Here is a 24,392-nt window from a genome sequence, read left to right on the forward strand (position 1 = left end):
CTGTCAAAGTATCTTTGAACCTGGGAGAGAGTGGGATGCTGGAGGCTGGTGAAAATAGGGAATCTGAACTGCCCTGATGGGTCATCCATTATTGATGGTAATAAATATCAATTAAGAAACTACCAAAAAAAGTTATGAAGCCTCTTAGATTACTATATATACTATACATACTTTATTATAGTAAAAGATTAGTATAAATTACCTTTAGAACATATTATAAATTGCCTTAAAATTGGTACAGTTTTATAAATGGCAGTTTGAATATAAATCCAAATTATCTATAGATAGTTAATAAATTACTAACATTTCTTTTGGTTAAGTTTATTGTATCATCACCAAAATGTGGTTATTTTGTCTGTTTTTTAAAGAAAAACAGGAGCTGTGCATTGATGCTCCAGCAATAAAAAGAAACTCTTCATTGCCTAACCTGAAAAGGTGAGTGTCCTACAATTATACAAATTCCAAGTGAGCGTAATTATACTGTTGAAAAGTAATTATCAATGTTTAAATACAAGAGGAAAGAAATAATAGCAACAAAGGCAATCAAGAATAGAATGAAACTTTACAACACAGACAAAAAGAATAGAAATACACCTTTCCCCTAAGCCTTTTCTTTTGTGAGGATTTGGGAATAAACAAATGAACCAGGCTTAACTTCCTACCCACAGCAAGTAACCAATTCAAATTATTGTAATGTAGTCCGAGAACTGAAAATGTTGCACATGTGTAAGGTATGATTATGAAATCATGAACTGATTTTTTTTCTGTGTGGCTCATTATCTTATTGTCATGCACACATGTAATTATAATCATTGTATGTTAGAATTTTCTTGACATGAGAATTTTGTCTCTTTTAAAATAAAATCAGTTGAGTATTTCAGATATCCAGTAGAATTAAAAAAATGTTTTCAGGAAAGTAAACCCTTATCCTTAACTACAGCCTATCTAAGCTGCTTTCCAGACATTCAGACTCAGTTTCTCTGAATCCAAATCCCATGCTGTTTGTGTAACTCTTACCTGATTAGTGTATGCAGTACCCATTAGGTAATTTCTCATCCCTCACCCTCCCACTTTCCCACCCTTTCTAGTCTTCAGTGTCTGTTTCTTCACTCTGTGTCCATGTGTGCACATTGTTTAGCTCCCACTTAAGGGTCAGGACATGCAGTGTCTGACTTTCTGAGTTATTTCACTTAAGATAATGGCCTCTAGTTCCATCTATGTTTCTGCAAAAGACATGACTTCATTCTTTTTTATGGCTGAGTAATATTCTATGGTAAAAGATAAAGAAAATATACTACATTTTCTTTATCTACTCATCTGTTGATGGATGCTTAGATTGATTTCATATTTTGGCTATTATGAATAGTGCTGTGATAAACATATGAGTTCAGGTACCTTTCTGATATGATGATTTATTTTCCTTTTGGCAGATACTCAGTATTGTGATTGCTGGATCAAATGATAGTTCTATTTTTAGTTCTTTGAGAAATCTCCATACCGTTTTCCATAGTTGGTTATACTAATTTACATTCCCACCAACAGTGTATAGTGTTGTACGTTAGTTACAAACTCCTTACAATGGCACAAATCCTCTTCATTTCGGCCTCTTCTTTTATCCCCTGCTTTGCTTCCCAGAGGTTCTAAGTTACTGATTAGTTCTGTTTTATCACATCCTTCCTTCTCTTTGTTTATGCTGCTTCCTTTACTCGAATGCCCTCTGCAACTTGTATCATAATCTCGATTACCCTTTTGTTCAAGTCTCAGTTTAAGTATTCCCTTCTTTGGGGTCTTCCTGATTCTCCCAGGTGAACTCAGGTTTCACAGAGCCACTGTTGCAGTGATCAGATTGTGTTGTAATTTGTTTAACTTTAGTAAGTATCTATTAAATACTAACTATGTTCCGACACCCAGTGGTGAGCAACAATTCAGAGTCAAGTCAAGTGGAATTGTGTATTTGAATATGTCTTCCCACTGCATACCAGATCCTTAAGGACAGGGGCCATGTCTTGCCTTCTTCATAACTCTAAGCCTCTGAGAGGTCTTCCCTGATGACTCTATCTAAAATAGCCCACCCCACTTCTGATAACTCACCCTCTCATCATCATGTTTCAGTTTTTCCAAAGCGCTTATTACTATTTTAAGGTATCTTATTTACTCATCTATTTCTTTTGCCATTTTTCATTTTAGCTTGCTTATTTTCTCTATTTTGCACTAGAAGATAACTCACTCTGTGAGAACAGGGACTGTTTTGCTTACCCCTGTGTCCCTAGTACCCAAAGTGGCACCTGACTCTTGGTTGGCACTCAGTAATACTTGCTGATTGAATAAATGATGTCATTTTCCCCCAGTGCTGTTGCTAGGCCTTCCTGTGGGCAATGCTTTAACCTAGAATTATTTATTAAAATTCAAGTTAAAATGTAAGATTCATCCAAAAACTAAACATATTTGTGTCTGTGCAGGTGTTTTTAATCACCGTTGATTAACATGAATGTTGGAACTACAGTCCAACTAAAACAATCTGAATGGAGAACATTATCAAACACATTGCTAATTGTAGTGTTGATAAAGATGATCATGATGATAATAATTAGGTACCATTTACTGAGCACTTATTAATGCTAAACATTGAGCTAAATTCTTTGTATATCTCTTTTTATCCTCAGCACACGCTGTGAGGTAGGCTTTATTATTATTTGGCAGAAGAGGAAACATGAGGTTCAGAGAGGAATCTCCTGTGCTCTGGTGTAGCGCATATTACCCTTCACCCCCAATACCAGCATTAATTTCCAGCATTGCTAAGATAGTTAAAAAAAAAATAGACTTCCTTAATACAATTTCAGCATAAAGGAGGTCATAACTAATAAGCGTTCAGACATTGTGTTAAGTATTCTTTAACAGACAATTAAGCATTAGTTTATATAATGTTCTTAATCTTAAAAAAAAAAGCTGATCTTAGTATAATTAATGCCAAAGAACTGTTGACAGTAGAAGCACATTTCATTTGATATAAACTATTATCCAATTTTTGAAAGGCTCTCAGAGCATAAACATATAAAACTCTCTAAAGCTGTGATCTTAATTTATGGATGTCAGCATGAAAGGATTACAAAAATATCCATATTACTTGACAAACAAAACCCTACCTACCCAGCTTCATCTCCCATGTTGTACCACCCCCAGCCCTCTTACACTTTTTTGTTCCTGCAATACTGGAAGCTTTAGTCTCATTAACATATTACACTATTTTACACATCCTCACTGTGAGTTATTCTCTGTGCTGCAGCCAGGTAGTCTTTTAAAACTTGTGTCAGGTCCCCTTGCTCCCATGCCTGAAGCCCTCCAGTGGTGGTGCCCCCTCTGCGTAGAGAAATTCCTCTTCCCTCCCATGTCCACAGTGCCTTGTGATCCCAGCGCTGGCCTGTCTGCCCTCAGCTCTGCCCCTCAGCTTCCTGCTCGCTCCAGCCCAGCAGCTCTGACTTGCTCATTCTTCTTGGAACAGTCCTTACTCTCTCTACCCCAGGATCACTGCACTTCACTTGGAACACTCTTGTTTCTCCAGATCACAACTAAATATGTCTCTTAATTGACTTTGTTCCTTTTTCATTTCTGTGCATTTCTCTCAGGCTAAAATAAAACTTTAAATGTCTCGTTCATTTGTGGTTCAGTGATTTTCTCAGGTAGTAAGTTTTAATTCATTTCTTCTTAATTTTAGTGGATCTATTATAGGTTTTTGCTTTGTGGTTATCAGGAAGCTTATTTTAAAAATCCCATAGTTATAACAAGTTTAAAAGTCTCTTTCAGCAAATAAGGGACGAGTAGTATATGACTATTGTTAAGAATAAATTATTACCAATTCTATTGTGGCTACCCAAAAACCTTGAACAATATATGACAAGAATAAATAAAAATTCTTCTAATTAAGAATTGATTTTATATAACTACAGAAGAGGCAATTTTCACCATTACATATATGTCCTTGCCTTCATTTGTTATATATTAAAATTTCGCTTGTATAATAATGTTCCTGAAATTATTAATATCTAATGTGATTCCTACTTTGAAATTATAAACCAGTGTGCCAATGGAAGATGTAAATCTAAGTTCTGGACACCAAGACAGAGTTTTTGTGAGTGGCAGTTGTAAAGTTGCTTCTTCGCTGACATCTTTTCAAAGCACGTCTGTCAAGGAAACAGTGAGAAAACTGATGTCCAATTTAAGGTAAAGATATTTACTCGCATATTTCCACATGCTTTGTTGAACCTTCAAAGCCATGACAACTCTTATTTTGTTTTGTGTTTTGTTTTCCTACTGAGTAGTAACATCATTGAATAAATTCAGTAGAATGACTTTATGACTTTTCTCCTAACAATGCTGATTTAGATGTACTACCAGTTAAATGTCCCTTGAAACAGAACCCCAGTCACTAACTGCCTGTTGTTATGTGGTCCGGCAATATGGTGCATGTAAGTCCTCTCTTGAAAGTAATAAAGAATTCCTACTGAATTTTCCTCGTTACTTTATTTTTCCTCACGAAGACTCTCATGCCATTTGTATGGCCTTTTACAGAGCCTGTTTTTTTAGTTTTAGATACTGAACTTAGTAAGGGAAGCTGAGCTTTAATTTTTTGTTCAGTGTGGAATGTTAACATTTGTGCGCATGGTTATTTGAGGAATTTAGATGTCTGGGTCTCAGTTCTCAAAGTATAGAGACGGGGAGGGGATAAAGTCCAGGATTTAGGCTATTTCCAAATAGGGACTTATGATAGGAGGGGGCTCTCCGATCAAGTCAGAGAAGTCTGTGTACGGAAGAGTGCTCTCCAGTAGGTGTCATACAAGAGGGTAGGTTAGCCCAAAGAGCACCACTAAATTAGCGCACTTCATTGGTTTTGTTGGGGTTCACAGACTCTTGCTGGGTTTTGAGAGGCCTGTGTGGGTAAGAGGCTCTCAGCAGGAGAACACACAACATGCCCTAGACGGAATGGTATTTTTTCTTAGGATGATTACCTTGATGTTCTCATCAGTGACTGACAGAATCTTACTGAAAATAAGACTTCTCAAAGAGTAGAAGCAGGTAGGAAGGAAGAGAAAGGTGGAGGTAGAGCATGTATATAGGGGGCTACAGTTTCCAGTAAGGCTCAAGCTATGGTCCTGTTTGTGAGAGGAGACTGCTAAGACCTGGAGACATGAGCACAATTCTGCAGCTGCCCTGGGCTTGCTGCAGCATCCAGGGCTGCAGGGCTATGATTGTTACATGGCCATAGGACCCCTCCTGCTACCCTCTGGGACTCAGGCATAACACCAGTGCTGCTCCAGGAGAGAGGAAGCACTCTTGGTTATATGTGGATGGATCCACCTTGGCCTTTGCATGGGGACCCATTTTCACTAATGACCCTAGGGATCCAAAGACAAGTTGTTGACAGAGCAATGAAGCCAGATGCCTCATTCCTGAACATGAAGTTCTGGCCAGCATATCTGCCATAGTGCTTGGGTTGGCAAGCTGATAGTAGCCTGGAAATGGAATAGAAATGGGCCAGACCTCAGGTTTGTACAGGCATGATGAGGTTGAAAAAGGCTGCTTGTCTGATGGTCTGGATGGATGTGTTAGTATCATACTGCTGTGGTCTACTGTATAATTCCTAAAGAACTGGGGCTTCTCCAACTAGTTTCTTACCCTCTGTCAGTATTTTTCCAGAAGTAATATTTAAGGTCCTCAGCTTCAAAATTGGGTAGCCATAAATTTGAATCCTGGTATGCTACTTACTGGTTCTAAGATTCAGGCCTATTAGTTGGTCACTAAGGCATGGTAGTATGTAGTAAATTATATATGTGTGTGCTTGTATATATTTGAGTAAATATGTGAATATTATTAAAATATGACCACATATCCAATAATTGGGACATTGCTATGGGTGAACCAGGCCTACTTGATAACAATAATCATTTTTGAGCCTTTATTATACTTCAGACATTCACCCAAATATTTTTTATAAATTAATTTCTTATTCTTACAAACTTACAAGGTTGGTATTTTTTAATATTTTTTAATAGATGAGGAAACTGAAACTTAGACAAACTAAGTAACACATTAAAAGTCATATGGATAATTATATGACTACTAAGGACAGGGCTGAGGCTTAAGCCCAGGCTCCCTGATTTGGAATCCCACACTGTTAACCACATACAGTGTATGTGTTTCCCTCTCTCCACACTTTGAGACCTGGAGAACCAGTCTGAGTGTGTGGCAGTGGAGTTTGGATGCCTACCTACTTAAATTTCTTTTCCAGTTAGATAAACTTTCTTTTTCAAATTCATCATTTTCCTTATGTTTACTTGGCTAATTTTTGTTCTTCCTCTAAGTGTAGCATTTCTATTCATTTTAATGGGTTGTATGTGATCAAAGCGGGGAAAATCTGAGTGAGAGTATGAAGACGTTAAAGTGCATCCACTTCTGTCATTAGGCATCGATAGAAAATTAAAGTTTCCCAGGAACCAGCTCCCTAATGAACACGTAGACTCTTTATTTAAAGCTTAGTATTATCACACTGTTACTAACTGAGCATTCTGAAAGCCAAATATGTTAGTGTATCTGTTCTTTCTGTACCAGATTATGTTTTGTGTGGTGATTGTTTTATGAAAAATATTCTTCAGAAAAAAATAGAACATAAGGCTTTAGCAGGAACAAAATGAGCTCCTCATCTTACCAATTTTCTTTTTTGCCTTCAGCAACATGTAGTATGTTTTCTCACATTGCACCAGTGAAAACAAATTTCTTGTTTTCTTTGTTAGGTATTTGTTTTTGTTTTTTTGTACTGTGCTATTCACTATTGTATATCTGATCCACATGTTATTCCTTGAATTAACTAGACTTTAAATTCCTCAAAGCATGAAGATTGTGGCTGGCTGTGTATCATGTGAAGGGCATGGTGGTTTTGTATCCAGAATCATTCACCATATTTACCTTGCCTGTCACATGGTAAAGAGCATAGTGAGAGATCTTTTAAGTGTGTAGAGTGTTGCCGCCGCTTGGTTCACTTTGGACATGACGCTATCTTGACCTCTTCCCACAATGCCAAAGTAGGGTCAGCCTACCTCTCTTTAACTAATGCTGAGTAAATTAATTAAAAATGTAGTTTTTATTACCCATTTTTATTACCTGATTATGTTCAGTTTAGCATTTTCCTGACTTATGTTATTTCTTATTTTATGTGTATTAGTTTATTTAATCCCCAGTTAAAGTAACTTCTTTGAAAACAGATTGGATTTTCCATACCATGGCTAACATATATCAGTATATACTTTTAAAAAATACTTTAAATTGAAAGAGATTAATGTAAAAAGCAGTGAATGGTATTGCTGGATGTAAAAATATTTTCAAATATTGAGGTGTGACTAAGATTGTGTTAAGTTAGTGGTCAATAAGCTGAACTGGGATCCATACTATTAAATTTTATCAAATGACCTTAAATATTGGACTAGTATCAAATTTCAAATCACTTTCAATTATAATAATAGCAATAGTATTAATAATACGTATTTGTTATATAATTAACTGTGTGCTAGGCACTGTCCTAAGGGTTTTACATATGTTAACTCATTCAACTATTACAACAATCCTATAAATAGATACTTTTATCATTCCCATTTTACAGATGAAGTATGTAGAGGCTAAGTAATAATTTTCCCAGCATTATATAACTCTTAAGTGGTAGAGCTGGTATTTGAATCCTGGCAGTCTGGCCTCACAGTTCTTGCTTTTAACTGTTGAACTATAATGCCTTGTTTCAGTTTATTGTTGTATGTATAAACTTGATAAGGCAGATTTCATTTATTTCAACTCTATAAAAGTACAAGCATGCTTTATGTTATCTTTAATTTTTAAAAATAACAATAATAAGTTGTTTTTTTTAAAAGTCACTCTTTAAGGTTTCTGCCGGTTGCTAAAGCAAAAGAAAAGGCCACAAAAATACATACACTAGCAATTGAGGTCTGCCAGAAACCGTTATTGGATTTTTAGTTTTAGAAAGCGGAGCCACACCATTTCCATTGTATCCTAGTTTTTCACTGGGTTGAAGAAGAGAGTTTTGGTCAACCTCCAGTAGGAGGCTTGTTCTTCTCCTTAGCCAGAACTAAGCTAATTAACTGGGTTATTGTTTAAAAGAAAAGTGAATGACCAGGCACCTGTATAGACCCCTGCCCATGTCTACCATATCTAGAAACAGTGAAGTTATGTTAGTGCAAACAGAGACTTTTCTTCGTGAAAAATAACTTTGTTGAGAAAGGAGGCAAAGGAAATGGCCCTTAGCTGGAACTTTTCAAAGCGTGGCCATCATTTATAAAGTGCTGATACAGTGTTTTAGCTCACCTAGTTGAATTCTCTAAAAACTTCCAATTCAGACTTACAGATATGGATATAGATTCTACAGAAATTCATTAGAGGTGGGCATCATAGACAAGGTCCTGGATGCAAGTAGTAACTTTGGAAGAGATGTTTAGAATATTTATTTCTTAAATTCTTGAAAAGAGAGCCAGTGCGAAACAAAGACAAATTCCTGATTTTATTGTCGATTCTGGGATAATTTGAAGCATTTGAGTAAATACTTCAAGGGAAAGGCTGTTCATAGGTGGGACAAGAGACCCATTGAAATGGCAGCTCTTGGTTCAGGAGTCCCCCAAAATGCATAGCATCTACTTGATTCAGTGAATGGTAGTGAATGAGCACTGGTTTATTCATATAGTTTTTACACTTTGTGCTTCCTGGCCCACCTCCTTGAAATGCCCTTTATGGATCAGAGGATTACTGTGTCCTAAAGGAAACCTCAAGTTTTAGGCTAGAGAGAGGTTTGATAAGATATGCCCTCAGGAACAAAAGAAGGTATCATTGAAGAAAGGGACTCAATAACTGAAGGAATTTTTTTAAGAGTTCTTAAACATCTACAGTCAGAACCTGCATGTAAGATTTTGGTATCTTACTTTTTTTGTAGCATCTAATAGTTTTCCTGAATTAATTTTGCAGGAAAAGGAAAAGGTCTGTGTATTTGTGTTTAGAGACTGCACGTTGCTGGATAATTTGTCATCTTCTCTAGTTAGTCTTGTGGGACAAAATCTCCAAAGGAGAAGTTATTTAGCAACAACTTGGTATAGAAGAGAATAAAAGACTAAACACCAGGGAGCCCAGGAAGCAGATAGAAACAGGAGGGTACAAGGACCCTGGTTGGGCCTGATGGTGGGGTGACTTTAATAGCCAGGAAACCACAGAGGTCTAAATAGGAATAACTCCTCAATCAAAGAGTTTCCATAAAGATAACATGAAATTATGCATCTAAAACGTATAGCAGCACTTGACTCATTTCTAGCACTTTAAAAAAGGTAGTTGGATCTGACCCAGGGACCTTAGATATTTTACCAATGAATACTCAATTCCTGGGTGTGTAGTGCAGATCGCCTAGAATGCTTCCTTTGCATGCCGCCCCCCCACACTTGGGTTACTCCTACTCTTCCTTTGAGGCTCCCCAAATATGAGTTAGGGCCCCTCCTTTTGGTACCCATGGTATATCATTCTCATTCTCCTCTGAGCATTTATCACATGGTATTGGAATAGCCTGCTTTCTTGTCTGTGTCCCCCACAAGGCTGAATCAGTGCAGTAAGAAGGTATCGGGTTCCTAGCAAGGGGGACACAATGCCAGGCTCTTTCAGGCGCCACAGAGCAAAGGTGATATTTTAGTAGGGGTCCAAGGAATATCTGTGGAATTAATGAGACTGAGAAAATACAAAATGGCAAAAGCTGGTGTGATTTCAGTAAAGCCCTTACATGAAATTGTGTTTAATTTTAAAATATTATCTATCTTATAGTATCTATTTTAGAAATAATAGTATAAGGGTGAGACATTATTCAGACTATAATTGATGTTTAGGGTAGATTTTGAAGCAGTGACACCACAGATTGAGAATAATCTAGAACTTTTTCTCGCCCCAACCTGCCCCTTCACCTTCTCCCACTTCCCAGAAAATGCCACCACCGTCTAATACCTGTTATCTAAGAGTACCTTCTTAGGGGACTGCTGATTTGCTCGAGATTTAAACACAAAAGAATTTATACTCAAGCTGGAAAGGACCAATGCTCGGAAGAGGTTTCAACCCTGTGGTGGGAGAAGGAAGACTGGATTTGGAGAAAAGCAGGGTTGGTTTGTATGGAAGATCTCTCGCCCTTCCTGCCCCGACAATCCAGCCATAAGGTTGACCAAGGTTCCCTTTCCCAGGGACTCCACTTTCATCCAGTTGCATTCTATGCTATCTGGCTTCTTCTCATTTCATATTCCTGGGAGCCCCTTTTTATCCCATTCCCACCTCGTTCATCTTCTTACTAGCCAGGGAAATAATTCTTAGGGGGGTACGTGTATTATATTTAATGTTTGGGCAATGCTGAAAATTTTTAACTTTTTGGTTTGATTCCCCTTGAAACTCTACCTGAATATTAATACAAATAATATACAGACAATACTAGGAAGGTAAATTGTATAAGAAAAAGCTGTTTTGTTTTTGATATACCATATTATTTCACAACTGAAAAACTTTTGTAAGTTCCTCAGATAATGTACATTAGGCTCTTGGAACACTTCCGCATAAAAACACAATATACTTTTAAGATGTGGTGACTATAAATTTCTAGGTTTCATATTTTCCCATGAATGAAATATGTGTCATATAGGTGATTAATCCTAGAAAAGCTGTCACAGTAGAAAAGATGGGTGCTATTGCCTGTTGGCAAAATGAAATACCTGTCAGCACAATGACCACTGCTATTTGGAAAGAGCAGGGTCCATGTGTGATTTCTAAGAGTCATCCTGGAGTCCCTGATGAAAAAATACTCTGGAGACTTAAACTCTCTGGTTTTCTTAGAAAATAAGTAAGTCTGTCATCAGCCTGTTTTCTTCCAGGAAGTTTGCAATGCTGAGATCTCTGTAGACTAGAACACTCAAGCAGGTGCAGGGCTTTTCTGGACTGGTTGGTCATGGATTGCTAGGCCCTTTGAGGTTGGTTAGTTGGTTGGTTTCTTTCATGTTCTTTTTTCCTTTTCAATAAACTTTTTATTTTGAGATAAATGTATATTCACATGCAGTTGTACAAAATAATGCAGAGATCCCGTACCCTTTACCCAGTTTCTCCCAATTGTAACACCTTACAAAACTGTAGAACAGTATCACAATCAGGATATTAACACTGATGCAGCCAAGATACAGAACAGTTCTATCACTACAGGAGACCCTTCTCTTGCCTTTTTATGGCCATACCCAGTCTCCCCAGTCCATGCTTTCTGAAGAACAGTTTCATGCCAATGGTAAAAACAAAATATTTGGGGGGAACTAATCTCTTTGTCAGGATGTTTAATACCTAGGGGACGAGCCCAGTTCTGACAGGTGAGTGCTACCTCTGCTGTCCTGGTATATTCCCATTTCTGCTGTGCTTTTATTCCTAGGGAAATTCTTCTGTATTTTTTTCCTGAATATCAGCTACCATCAGAATTTGACCATACATCTGTGGAAGAACTTGTAGCAAGTTCTGAGGTGAGCTGGTTTTTTTCAACTCTAAGGGAATGGTAGAATAGCCTGAATTTAATCTTCAGTGAAGAAAAATGGAAATGTTACCAGTAAGAGGGCCCATAGTTTAAGTAAATGAAGATGGGGATCTTCATACCAAATGGGTGATTCAGGATTAAAGCTGCATTTGAAATCATTGTGGCCCTGGGCTAAATAAGGTGGAGAAAATCTTATAGACTGAGACAGTCAGTTGCAGATATGAAGAGCAGCATGATATAGCCTCTGACCTCCCTTTCCCCCACCGAAAATAGAGTTTCTATTTCCTAGATACACTTCATCAGCCACCCGTGTTGAGCTGAGCTGAGGATTGGGTAGGTCAGCCACATTAGGTGCCCCAAGCACTAGTCTTACTAGAATCACTAAAACATCACGGGGATAGATGAAGAAAATTGTATTCACCAAATCTGCTGTCAGGGACAGTACCCAATATGATTGGAAGGAAAACTTTGATCTGCTACCTGGGGTGCAGAGGGTGAGCCTCAGGTCCATAGGCCATGCTTAAGTAACAGGGGGTAGTGCCCAAGCGGCTTAGTCCCTGCTTTCACCAGGGCTCTGGTGAAACTGAGTGAGATGTGCAGACCTGAGGCCAAGCGGAGCTTCCCGTGGAAGTGCAGGGGAAGAGCCGCCTGCCTGGTGTGGAAGGGTGGGAGGTCTCCTTCTCCACCTCCTTGCTCAGGGTTGCTTATGGAAATCATGGATGCATATAGAAAGGCTATTGGTGAAAAGAGCGTGAATTATTAATGTTACAGAGGTGCCATATGCCTCCATCTAATCCGGGGTAAAATCCCTAATTTTCTAGTCAATATTCATTATTTCTACTTCTTTGCCTTCTACTCTCACCTCATCCTCTCCTACGGGGCTTCCGACTCCACTGCTTAACTGGGACTGTTGTCATCAGGGCCACCAGTGGCCTCTGCACTGACAAATGCAGTAGTCACTTCTCGCCAGACCTGCCCTTTCCGAGGCCGTCAACCCAGTGGACCACATTTCTCCTTCTGATGCCCTTTCTTTGTGTAGCTTCCATGCACACATTTCCCATTTTCTCGCTTCCCTCCCTCCCATCTTCTTTATGGCTGCACCTGTTCTACTTGGTTTCTGAATGTTGGCATGTCTGAGGGCTCCTTCCTGGACCACTGTCTTCTCTCCATTACATGCTGCTTCTAGGTGACTTCATCTAATCTCTGACTTTAAATACTACCCCACATGCCATGACTTCCCTATCTCTGGGGCACACCCTTCCAAGAAATCCAGGGTCCAGCTGCCTTCTTGATATCTCCCTTTGAATATTTATTGTGTTATCATTTAATTTTCCTTCACCTTGCTTTTTTTATCTGCAAAATTTTTTAACAATGCTGTATTTATTTATGTAAGCTCCCTTAATCCTTTTTTTTTTTTTTTTGGAATGAAGGGAGGTATAATTTAGTTAATTAATTTAATTAGACCCAAGCTTAAAAGGCCCACAGTACCAATGTTAGCCAGTTCTAGGCTTTGATGTTTTTTTATACTAGATGTTTGCGTGATATAACTCTGTTGTAGACAGCTCATTCTCTAAAAGTTAATATCCTGTTCTATTATCATTTATGAAAACAGCTGGAGCAATGCCCAGAGCTGACAAACAAAAAGCTGAAAATGTGTTTCAACCAGGTAAGCTTCTTTTCAATATAGGAATTTATATTCTAAATGGGCCTGTGTTCCAAAAGAGAAATAATATACATTTCCAAATGTTATATTTGGAAAGAAATCAAATTTGCATTCACTTATCAAGACTTAGATTAATGTGTAGCATATCAGATGTCATAAAGCAACAGCTTTTTGAATTTTAACATACAAATGTTTCCACCATACAAAGCTTGTAAAACCCTTGGAGTAGGATTATATTTTGAAAAAGAAACAGGACATAAGTCTTTAAGAAATATATTCACTGAATCCTCAAAACACTAGACTAAAGCAGAAATTGTTTGAGGATTATTTTAAATTATTTCAAACAATTTGATATCTCTCTGAGATTTTTTTTTACTTTATCAACAGTTTTTTAAGTTAATGATTTTTCCATTATGAAAGTATTTATAAAAGTAATTAATGCTAATATAAGAAGTAAAAAGAATTTAAAGAAATTCATTCAGAGTCCCAAACTATCCCAAGATCATTGATATTAATATTTTTGTGTGTTTCCTTTCAACCTTTCTATCTCTCTGGGTAGATTTTTTTTAACGATCATCAAATAATGCTGTGTATCTAGTCCTTAAAGATTTCCTGGGGAGGAGGGGGAAGAGTCCAGAGTGTGCTTCAGTTCTGCTACAGAAATCTCAAAAAAATCATATACCTTCAACTCCCTTACTTCACACTCAAAAGAACTGGGACTCCAAGATGTGAACTTGGCCAAGCTGATGTATGGGATTAATGCTGGAGCCAGGATGGGTGCTGTTGTGGTCTTTGTTGATGCTTTACCTGTGTTTTCTCAAACCTGTCCACCAGCTGTTATCACTAGCACCTACATTAGCATCTTATTCCATGTGCTTATGCTTACAGTCATCTTCTGGGAAACTGTCATAGTGACATGCAAATCTGGAAAGACTAAGCAATGATTGGCACCTTCTGGAGTTGTGCAAAGCACAACTGTAAGCAGAGGCACTGCCTTATGTCTTCTGTAGGTGATAGAGTACATTTGAATATTCTTGTTTCGTGAGTGAAAAAGAATTGTGAAGTAAATTCTCAAAAGACGTGTAATGAAGCAAACTTGAAATAAAAACTAGAACCTAACCCAGATTTCTTCTTACAAAGGCTGTATCAAACAGTATTGAAATTTTAGGGCGTGCCTAAATTTCTTGCTGATACGTTTGCCTCTGATGTATTTGGCTGAGTACCCACTGGACTGTGATAAATAATGGGAAATGAAGAGGGATTGAAGTTCTTAGATCCCCATTACTGTTCAACTGAAAAGGGAATTTATTTATTTTCTGAATAATGTTTTGCTGAAAAAGCAGTGATTGAACGTTTTTCAGTTTGAGGACTTCTCAACATTCTCTAACTAGAATAAAAGACAAAGTTTACTTTCAATATATTTTTAACCCTATTCCAGGGCACTAATAGTATTTTCAGCAACTAATATAAAACCGTGATCGATTGAGAGCCACTAGAGCCAGGTACTGAACTAGGCCTTTTCTACACGTTACCTTACTTAACCCTTACAACTTCGGGAGGTAAGTGACACTGTCTCCATTTCAGTCATGAGGAAATGGAGATTCAGAAAGATAATATTCCAATGTCATGATGCAAGCAAGCATCAGATTCAAGATTGGAACCCAGATTTGTCCCACTCCAAAGCTCTTTCCATTATACTGCTTTTTCCATTTTTATTAATACTACATCCTTGTGATGGAGTTTTCATGTATTACTTGTAATAAGTATATTATAGCTTCTCAGCCTGTTGGTGTAGAAGAATTATTTTTAACTTACTAGAGACCTGACATTGCATCATGAGACGTATGTGGAGGAGATGCTGACAGTGAAATCTCTATGTGGGGTGTGTGTGTGTGGCAGGTGGGTTTGCTAAGTGCCTCACCAGGAATTGATTGTCCCAACTGAGAGTCTGTGGCAGCTTGAAGAGCTATCAGTAAGGTTCCTAGATCTTCCCACAGGTCTTCATCTACTGGTTACGGAGAAAAGAATCTCTATTCAATAAATGGTGCTGGGGAAACTGAATAACTACATGCAGAAGATTGAAACTGGATGCCCACCTCTCACTTCTCACAAAAGGCAACTCACAATGGATAACAGACTTAAGCCTAAGGCATGAAACCTTAAGAATTCTAGAAGAAAATGTTGGCAAAACTCTTATAGACATTGGCCTAGGGAAAGAATTTATGAAGAAGACCCCCAAAGCAATCACAGCAGCAAAAAAGATAAATAAATGGGACCTGATCAAATGAAAAAGCTTTTACACAGGAAAGGAAACTATCATTAGAGTAAATAGACAACCTACAGAATGGGAGAAAATATTTGCTTTCTACCCATCTAATAAAGAGCTGATAATAAGAATCTATATAGAACTTAAGAAAATCAACAAGAAAAAAAATCAAACAACCCCATCAGTAAATGGGCAAAGGACGTGAACAGAAACTTTTCAAAAGAAGACAGAATAATGGCCAGCAAATATATAAAAAGGTGCTCAACATCTCTAATCATTAGGGAAATGCAGATCAAAACCGCAATGAGATACCACCTAACTCCAGTGAAAAGGCCTTTATCAGAAAGTCCCAAAACAACAATTGCTGGCATGGATGTGGAGAGATAGGAACACTCTTACACTGCTGGTGGGACTGCAAGTTAGTACAACCCCTGTGGAAAGTAATTGGGAGATACCTCAAAAAGCTAAAAATAGAAATACCATTTGATCTAGCAATCCCACTACTAGGCATTTACCCAAAGGAAAAAAAGACATTCTATAATAAAAACATGTGCACTCAAATGTTTATGGCAGCACAATTCACAATTGCAAAGATGTGGAAACAACCCAAGTGCCCATCAATACATGAGTGGATTTATAAAATGTGTTATATGTATACCATGGAATACTACTTAGCTACAAAAAACAATCGTGATCTAGCACCTCTTACGTTACCCTGGATAGAGCTTGAGTCCATCCTTTGAAGTGAGGTATCACAAGAATGGAAAAACAAGCACCACATATACTTGCCATCAAATTGGTACTAACTGATAAGCACTAAAGTGCTTACATGTTATTAATATTCATTGGGTGCTGGTCAGATGGGGGTGGGGGTAAACTCACAACTCATGGAGATGGAGCGCACTATATGGGGAAAGGGCATGCTTCTACCCCTGGCTTGGGTGAGGCTAAGGCATTACATGTAACCAAAATGTTTGTACCACCATAATATTCTGAAATTAAAACAATAAAAATTTAAAAAATTGAATTTTAAAAAAATCAGAAGAAAAAATTTTGCTAACCACTTCATACTATATTGATTTATACCTGGGTTTTTCATAATCGGTATTCTGAAATCTTCATGTGTTTTTCAGTCTTGAAGAAAATAATCTATTTCCTGGGGAAAAAGTAAATAAATAAATATTTATGCTGTGAAACTCAGTAATTGGCTAAGAATTAGACTGTCATACATCTGTTTATCCAAGCTTATATATGTCCTTTTATATCTGTTTCTACATATTTTTCCCAGTGTTTACACCATCAGTAATGGAGCCAGGTTGTTGGGTCTTGGAGGCCGAGTGAATAAGATAAGTGTTTATTCAGGATGAACAGGTTTAGCATAGATGATGAGTAGAATCTCCTTAACATTCAGGGCAAGTGTGATCCCAAGAACTAAAGCAAAATAAACAATCAAGAGACTAGGAGTTCCTGTTGAAACCGAGATGTTGCAAGCAAAACACAGAACAACAGGAATCATAACTTCCCTAACAATGAAACTGATTGGTCTTAAGGACTTTCTCAATGATTGGTAGCTTTAGGTGGATGGTTATAAAAATTATTCAAATCATTTCTTGAAATTCATGTAGAGGAGAATTCTGTACAACGTGCTTTAAGATGTGTACTTTTAATAAAGAGAGCAGCATGAAAGCACAGGAGGACCCTATATTAATCACAAACTTCTTTGGTTATCTCACCAGGACCACATCAGTGGTTTTTATAACTACCATAATAGTAATAGATGATTCATGATGGCATTGATGGTCCTACACCACCTGACCAGAACCACCATCTTTTATTCTTTCCTCTCACATGCCATCTGCTCCACCCAAAATGAGTAGCCCACAGTTGCTCCAACCTACCTACACTGGTCTACCTCTGAGCCTTTCCCCCCGATGCTGTTCTCTGGAATACTCTTATCCACTCTTCCAGTCCACAGACAATATTCAAATTGTCACACACAAACACACACACACACACGCACACGCACCCTGCTGCCATATAGAGCTTGGTCAATGTTATTGTCTAGTCTCTCCATGTGAAATTAATCTTGACATCTCTGTGTTCTGAGGGAACCTTAAAACTCTATTTTAGCAGTAATTAAAATTTCTGCCTTGTAGTAACTTATAGAATCCTTAAAGTTAGTAATCGTCTTTGATAAGTCAAATTCTGTATCCTAGTGACATTCAATCAGTACCTTTGGATGTATCTGGATCTTAATATTTGTGCTTTGAATCAAAGTTGATTGTTTCTGTTGTAGTGTCTGCCTACATAAACACTACACAAAGATTCCTGTTTGTATGGTACAAAATCGATAGATCTTATAAGGCCATCCTTGCTTTATGCAGACTTGTTAGGATTCTAGAGCTGCAAAGCTACTAGAGCTCTGACTTTTCAAATTCAAGGCAGAAAATTAAAATTTCAGTTGCATATCCTTTATTTCAAATCCTAATTCAGTTCTGAATTAATGGAGTTTGGAAAAAATTCCATTTTTGATCCACCATAAATACCTCCGCAAGAGTGGGTTTAACCAGCAGAACTAAGCCTCTCATCTTGTTACAATTCTCCTGTCACCTTAATTAAAATGTTAATACAACTAGATATCCTTTTACTAGAGCTTTAAAAGTTGTCAAAATTGCTACCTTTTATGGAAACTCCCTGGAAGGTTAGCAGAACTGCCTGGAGAGAGAAAGGCAGAAGAACAAACCAGGAAACTGAACTGTGTATGTGTAGTATTTGGAAAGAATATAGTTTACTGTTTACAAAGGAGTGAACTTTGAGAGGCAGAATTTGACTTTAGAATGTAATGTGCTATGTAAATGTCCTTGGTTTCACACTGTGTTAATAATGTTAGGGTATCTTTTTGGTTTTGTTTATTTACTTTTAAATCTTGAAATAACTATGAATTCATAGGAAGTTGCAAAAATAGTACTGAGAAGTCTCATGTACCCATTATCCAGTTTCTTCCAGTGCTCACATTTTGTATAATTATAATATCAAAACCAGGAAATTGAAATTAGGACAATGTGTGTATATAGTTCTGTGTCAATTTATTATATGTGTAGATTTGCATAACCACCACTGAAATCAGGATGTAGAATTCCCATCACCATAAATATGTCCCTTGTGCTACCTTTTTATAGTCACACCCCCTCCCCCCTAACTCCTGGTAACCACTAATCTCTTCTCTGTCTCTATTACTTTATCATTTCAGGAATATTACAGAAATGAAATCACACAATGTGTGTTATTTTACAATTGACTTTATTCATTCAGCATCACTTCAGGTCCATTCAAATGTGTCATTACATGCTCCTTTTTATGGCTAATAGCAATATTCTTGTTTTTCATATAATGTTATTTTTCATATTTTATATTTCTCTTTAATTTTGTTTTGGTTTGTTTTATTGTTGCTTTTATTTTTTATAAAAATGTGTTTCCTGGCTATTTATCATTCAGGATGGCAAAAGTTATAAAATTCCAGAGTTCTGAAAATTAAGTGGCTGGTGACATCTGAACTGTATGTGACACGGTCCTCCTTATTCCAACTGAGTTGAATTATTTACTCTGCCTTTACGCCATGGGAGATGTCACTCCCTGGGTTTGCCTGCAGCCTCCCCAGAAAGCATTACAGGAAACTTCCTGAAGGAGGTGGCTGTAGCCATAGTTGTAAATCATCAACTACTTGTAGGTTGAATTGAAGATATTTAAAAGTGGATTCCCCTCCAAGATCTCTAAATGTAGTCTAGCTTTTGAGGCAGATTGTCCTATGTGTTTGAAACTCCCTCAATATAAGTGCTGCATATGTGCTATGCTGACCCCCAACTATTTAGTGCTGCATCCCAGGCCTTGGGAATGCAGAGGTGAACAAAATCAAATCTTTTTTACATGGAGGTTACATTTTAGAGGGAGAATCAGATAAAAAAATGTATACATAAACCATAATGTAGAGTCACATAATGATATATGATAAACATGTAAATAAACATATGATTTGGTGTCTCATAAAATAACTGTGCAGGGCTGGGGAATGGACAGGGGTGATATGAATATATTGGTGCAGTATGTCAGGTACAGTGGGCAAGGAGTATCTGAGGAGGTGTTGTTTCAACACAGACCTGAGGCAAGGAATGAGCCTTGTGCAGATCTGGGGTTGAACTTACAAACAGAGAAAGCAGCAAGAGCAATGGGCCTGAGGCAGGATTGAGCTTGCTGTATTCCTAGAAGAATGAGGCCAAGAATTCGGGAAATAAGGTAACAATAGGCAGAGCCAGGTCAGGGATTTCAGTCTAATTCTTGGTGCCTCATATAGCTTCAAGGCAGTTTAAGACTCTAAAAATCTAGGATTTCTTTGCAGAGCAGCCTACAAATCTCACAGTGAGTCTCACTTTTAACAGACTCCTCCTCCTCCTCCTCCTCCCACTACTGCATGAACAGACATACACACACACACAGACACACAAACACAGACACACACACACACACACACACACACACACACACACACACACAGTGCCAGTGTTTGCCAATGTGGAGGACAATTTGGGTCCCTGCTCCCAAATACGTCTCTCAGTTAGTAGTACATGAAAAGTACAAACAACCAAGGGGTAAGTTGTAGACATAAATCCAAGTCAGGTACTCTAAGTCAGGACTTGAATTCTCTTTAATATAATGAATAATCCACACCATTTCTCCCATAAGATATAATATTTGCAAACTTGTGTTATCTCATGCTGTAGAGGAGAAAGTTCTTGAGGGTAATTACTGTGTTTTGCACCTATAATTAAATTTTACTGCTTTCAAGTGAGGAAGTAGTGAGTGAATATTTAATAAATAGAACTTCCTATATGTAGGGGTTTTTCTTGCTTCTTTTAAGGATTTTATAGGAGGAAGAGAAACTGATGAAGTCCATGAGTGCTAAAGGGGATGGTCTGGACAGTCGGGGAAGGGCCTGCATATAGGCAGTGTGGTGGAGGGTGGTGAAACAGGTAGGGTAGGCCCAGAAGACAAAATGTCCTTACAATTTTCTTGGCCACCCAGTCATATTAGAACACAGAAGTCTCCCTATTACAGAAGCATTCAAATGTTTATCAAAATAGGATTTTCCCTGTATCTCTTTTATCAGAAGATCCTTTGGCCCTCTCAAAATGTTGATTCGAGCAGTTAATGTCATCGTGAACTTGAAGCATTTGGTGTATCCACTACCCCTTTTACCTCATGAGTGCCTCAGGCACAACATGAGATTTTGGAAAACAACCAAGATTCTTGAATTAGTAAGGGTCACATGCAAAACTGTACTCTTTATATCAGGATAAGGAACCCAAAGAGAGGAACAGGAATTCCTCTTACTATAGCTTCTGTGCTTTATAGACACTATAGACTTGAATTATAAATAACACTACATCATCTGCCAAGGCAGCCCCGAGTGGCTGGCTGTTCTGTCATTGCCTGTGAGTTACTGGGCTGTGGAGAGAGGGTCCCAGACACCTACCCGCTTTGTGCCTTGAATAGTCTGATACCACTACTGGGAGAACAAATTGAACCTTTATGGGGTTCCTTCTTTATACGAAAGGCAAAGGTGGGTCTGAGCCCACCTTGGGATGCCTCTCTCATCCTAATATTAGAATTACTGGAATATTGTACATTTTTCCTACTCTCTCTTCCTCTTCCATAAGAGTGTAAGTTCCTTAAGGGTATCACCATGTCTTAAATTTAGACTACATGTTGCACTTAACGTATAGAGTTGACACTTGGCATGTATGTACAGAGTTGGAATATGAAGTTGCCTTGTGATATTGGAGAGAAAAGTAATATTTTTAAAAAATGCTGAAATTGTTTTCAAAAACATTCACAGATTCAGAATATTTACATGGTCCAATATGAAAAAGAACTAAAGAAAAAAATGCAGTCCATTATCTATGAAGCAAATAAAAAAGGAGTACTTAATGAAGTTTCTCTGGGGCAATGTGAAGAAAAAAGAAAAATTACTGAGGATAAACTGAAGAATCTTCGTGTTAAACTGGCAGTATTGTTGCAGAAACTTCAGCTGGTGAGTGATGAGATTTTGTTTGAGTAGCACGAACATACTCTGTGGAAAGAGCATTTAGCAGCTAGCTTTCTCTCCTAACCTTGTCTTTCATGTACTGACCTTGGACAAGTTACTTAATTCAGCCCTTACTCTTCCTGTAAGGATATTGAAATCATAAGTAAATAAACTTTGAATGTATGTATTAATATTAGAACATTTTAAACATTCCTATTCTTTTTTATCTTAAAAAATTTAGAATCTTTGCTTGTGTTGTTGGTGTAGAATCACCACCCTTAGTGTCTCCTCAATAGCATATGTCCAGTAGGAAAATGTTTCCAATTTTTTCTGACAGCAAAATATTTTAACTTATTTTTTATCTTAATACATAAATAAAGATAAACCCTTCTAATCTTAGAGGAGAGATTGGAGAAGTCAGGAAACATTGTGTATAGATTGCTGTCAGTTTTGTTTGTATATTTTTATGCATAAATTGAGCTTCTGTGATAGATTGAGCTAGTGAGGAAGGATCCATCTTTTACACCACATAGAAATGCTGGATAGAATATAACAATATTAAAACACACACATATGTAAATGTGGCCAAAGGTGAAAAGTCTTTCTGTAGATACTAGAAATAATTTAAGAAATCCAAGCCAGAGCAGTGAGCCTGTTTCATACTAATTGTTTTTATAGAAAGGTAATTGTATTTGTGCTTCTATCAATGATACCACTTCGTCCAATTCATCGGGTTTGTTTTATTGCTATAAGAGTGGAATTTGAGTGGCGCTCCTTTTGGTTCTTGTGGCTGTGAAGGATGACAAATGTTTTTATGTGTAAAAGGTCTGGTGTGGAGCCTGATAATTGGTAGAGCTTCAGTGATGATTATTGTTTCACGAGCCAGAAAAAATAGAAAGACCAAAGAAATTTTATATCATAAAAATTGAATACCACTTCCTATCAAAAGAGTTCATAAAAAGTATTGGCTTTCATAACAGCAAATCTTTGCTTGGCTAAGAAAAACTGGAAGAGTAATCATTTACTGCGGCAGACCCCTGGGTTCCCCCAGAGTATCCAGGATAATTATACTAATTTAAATTGCTTTATTCACAAAGTCTGAGTTTGGTAGGAGGGTAAAGGGCTTTAGCCAGCAGAGTATGAAACTCTTTGCCTAGTCTCAGTGGAGAGGTACTCAAAGGGCTCCTGTCCAAATATATTACTCTCATTTCCCCACTTGAAATTTCCACTTCACTGTCTCTAATTGCCGGAGCCACTGCAGTAGAGCACTGCAGAGGATCAAGATGAAGGACCCAAAGCAGAGGGAGGGGGGCAGACACATGAAGAGATGAGCATATAATCAACCTAACATCCTGGGAAAAGTTTAGTCTGCCAGACAAAGAATAATAGCAAAAATATTAAGACTATACCTAACAGGCTAAGTGGTAAGTGTCAGGACGGGGCACAAGGCATTCTTCAGGGTCAGTCAATACTTGGACATCTAGGTAAACATTAACATCATGGAAACCTATTTGCAGAAATGGGACCCCAGTTGCAAAGTTGGACTCAATATAATTCAGACTTATTAGAGGACTAAGCAAATCTAGGGGAGAGGGAGTAAAGCAGAAGCACATTTAATGAACCAGAGAAGAGATGGGGAGACAAGGATGGTGGTGCTGGGCAGTTGGTGGAACAGTAATAAAGCTGGGATTGGTTCTGGAAGGTTCTTCCTAAAAATTATTTCTGCCTCAGCTCAGTTGAAGAGCTAGTTGACTGCATGGTTGGTCCTGAGGGAGTGAGTTTTAGATCAGTAAAGAGAGAGTATACATCCAGCTGTCCCATGGACCAAGAGGCCCAGGGAAGGAGAGCATGAATTTGCCCCAGCAGGGAGCTGGGGAAAAGGAGAAGGGAGAATGGAGAAGAAGGAACAGATCAGAGCAGAGAGCCAGGAGTTGAGGGAAAAGATGCTGAAATGGAACGAGAAGAAACAGAGAAGTCAAAATTTGCCTACTTGTCTGTTTTTGCCTACAAAGGTAAAGATTCATGAATTTTAAAAATGGGAGATGAGAGACTGTACAACAGAAAGGTGAGATTGAGGTAAGGGGGCCTTAAGAAATGACAAGTCATTAAAGATAAGGGAGAACAAAACCAGTTGAACTAACTTCCACTAAAGAAAAAAAAATGATCCAAGTTCCTAACCACTTGTGAAAATAAAATGAGATTAAATGAGAAAACGCCTTGAAAGGTTAAAGGCATGATTCAGATGCAAGGTTGGTTTTGTTAGTACGTACGTCACGGGTAAGACTGTTAGGGGCCCACCCAGATTACAGGAGTCAACTCTGTAGCTTCTTTCTCTGGTTTGATTGTTGCTTCTCTTTTCCAGGGTGGTCCCGCAGATGACCTGGAGCAGATTGACACTTATTTAGAAGCTTTGCTTAAAGAAGATAATCTCCTTTCCAGAACACTTTAAATAAAGTGACTGTAGATATAGGACATAGTCTCCCTTTAGAAAAGAAATGAAAGAACTTCTCAAAATTAAAAGTCAGAAAAGATATTCTCTTAAAAATTCTAATAAGAAAATTGGAAAATTCTTTTCAAAAAATTTTCCTTTTTTGTTATTGTAAAGTTCACCCTGTTTAACTCTAAGAAAATTGTATACTTCAGAAATGGAGACTGATTTACAATTTATATATCCCCCAATCCCATTTCCTAACTCTTCATCTTCTTTCAGAAATAATTTCTAGAGTACTCCAATTCTCATGTGAGCTACCAAGAAAAATGAAAATGTCACTCAAGCTTAATTTTGTTTTTACTTAAAAGATTGCAAAACTTA

The 24,392-nt window shown here is 37.6% G+C and overlaps 1 protein-coding gene across 1 annotated transcript in view; it reads left to right on the plus strand.

Annotated features, from left to right (window-relative positions):
* Positions 1-24,098, plus strand: part of MORC1 (MORC family CW-type zinc finger 1) — a 168,629-nt gene extending 144,531 nt beyond the window's left edge. Inside the window, 9 exon segments of the mRNA XM_045566120.1 lie at positions 369-435; positions 1,932-1,940; positions 4,075-4,218; positions 11,474-11,561; positions 13,185-13,238; positions 21,392-21,586; positions 23,943-24,009; positions 24,012-24,073; positions 24,075-24,098. Coding sequence (XP_045422076.1) covers positions 369-435; positions 1,932-1,940; positions 4,075-4,218; positions 11,474-11,561; positions 13,185-13,238; positions 21,392-21,586; positions 23,943-24,009; positions 24,012-24,073; positions 24,075-24,098 — 710 coding nt within the window.
* Positions 24,099-24,392: the final 294 nt, after the last annotated feature.

This window comes from Lemur catta, chromosome 1, assembly GCF_020740605.2.
Source record: "Lemur catta isolate mLemCat1 chromosome 1, mLemCat1.pri, whole genome shotgun sequence".
In the NCBI taxonomy this organism is placed as follows: Eukaryota; Metazoa; Chordata; class Mammalia; order Primates; family Lemuridae; genus Lemur; species Lemur catta.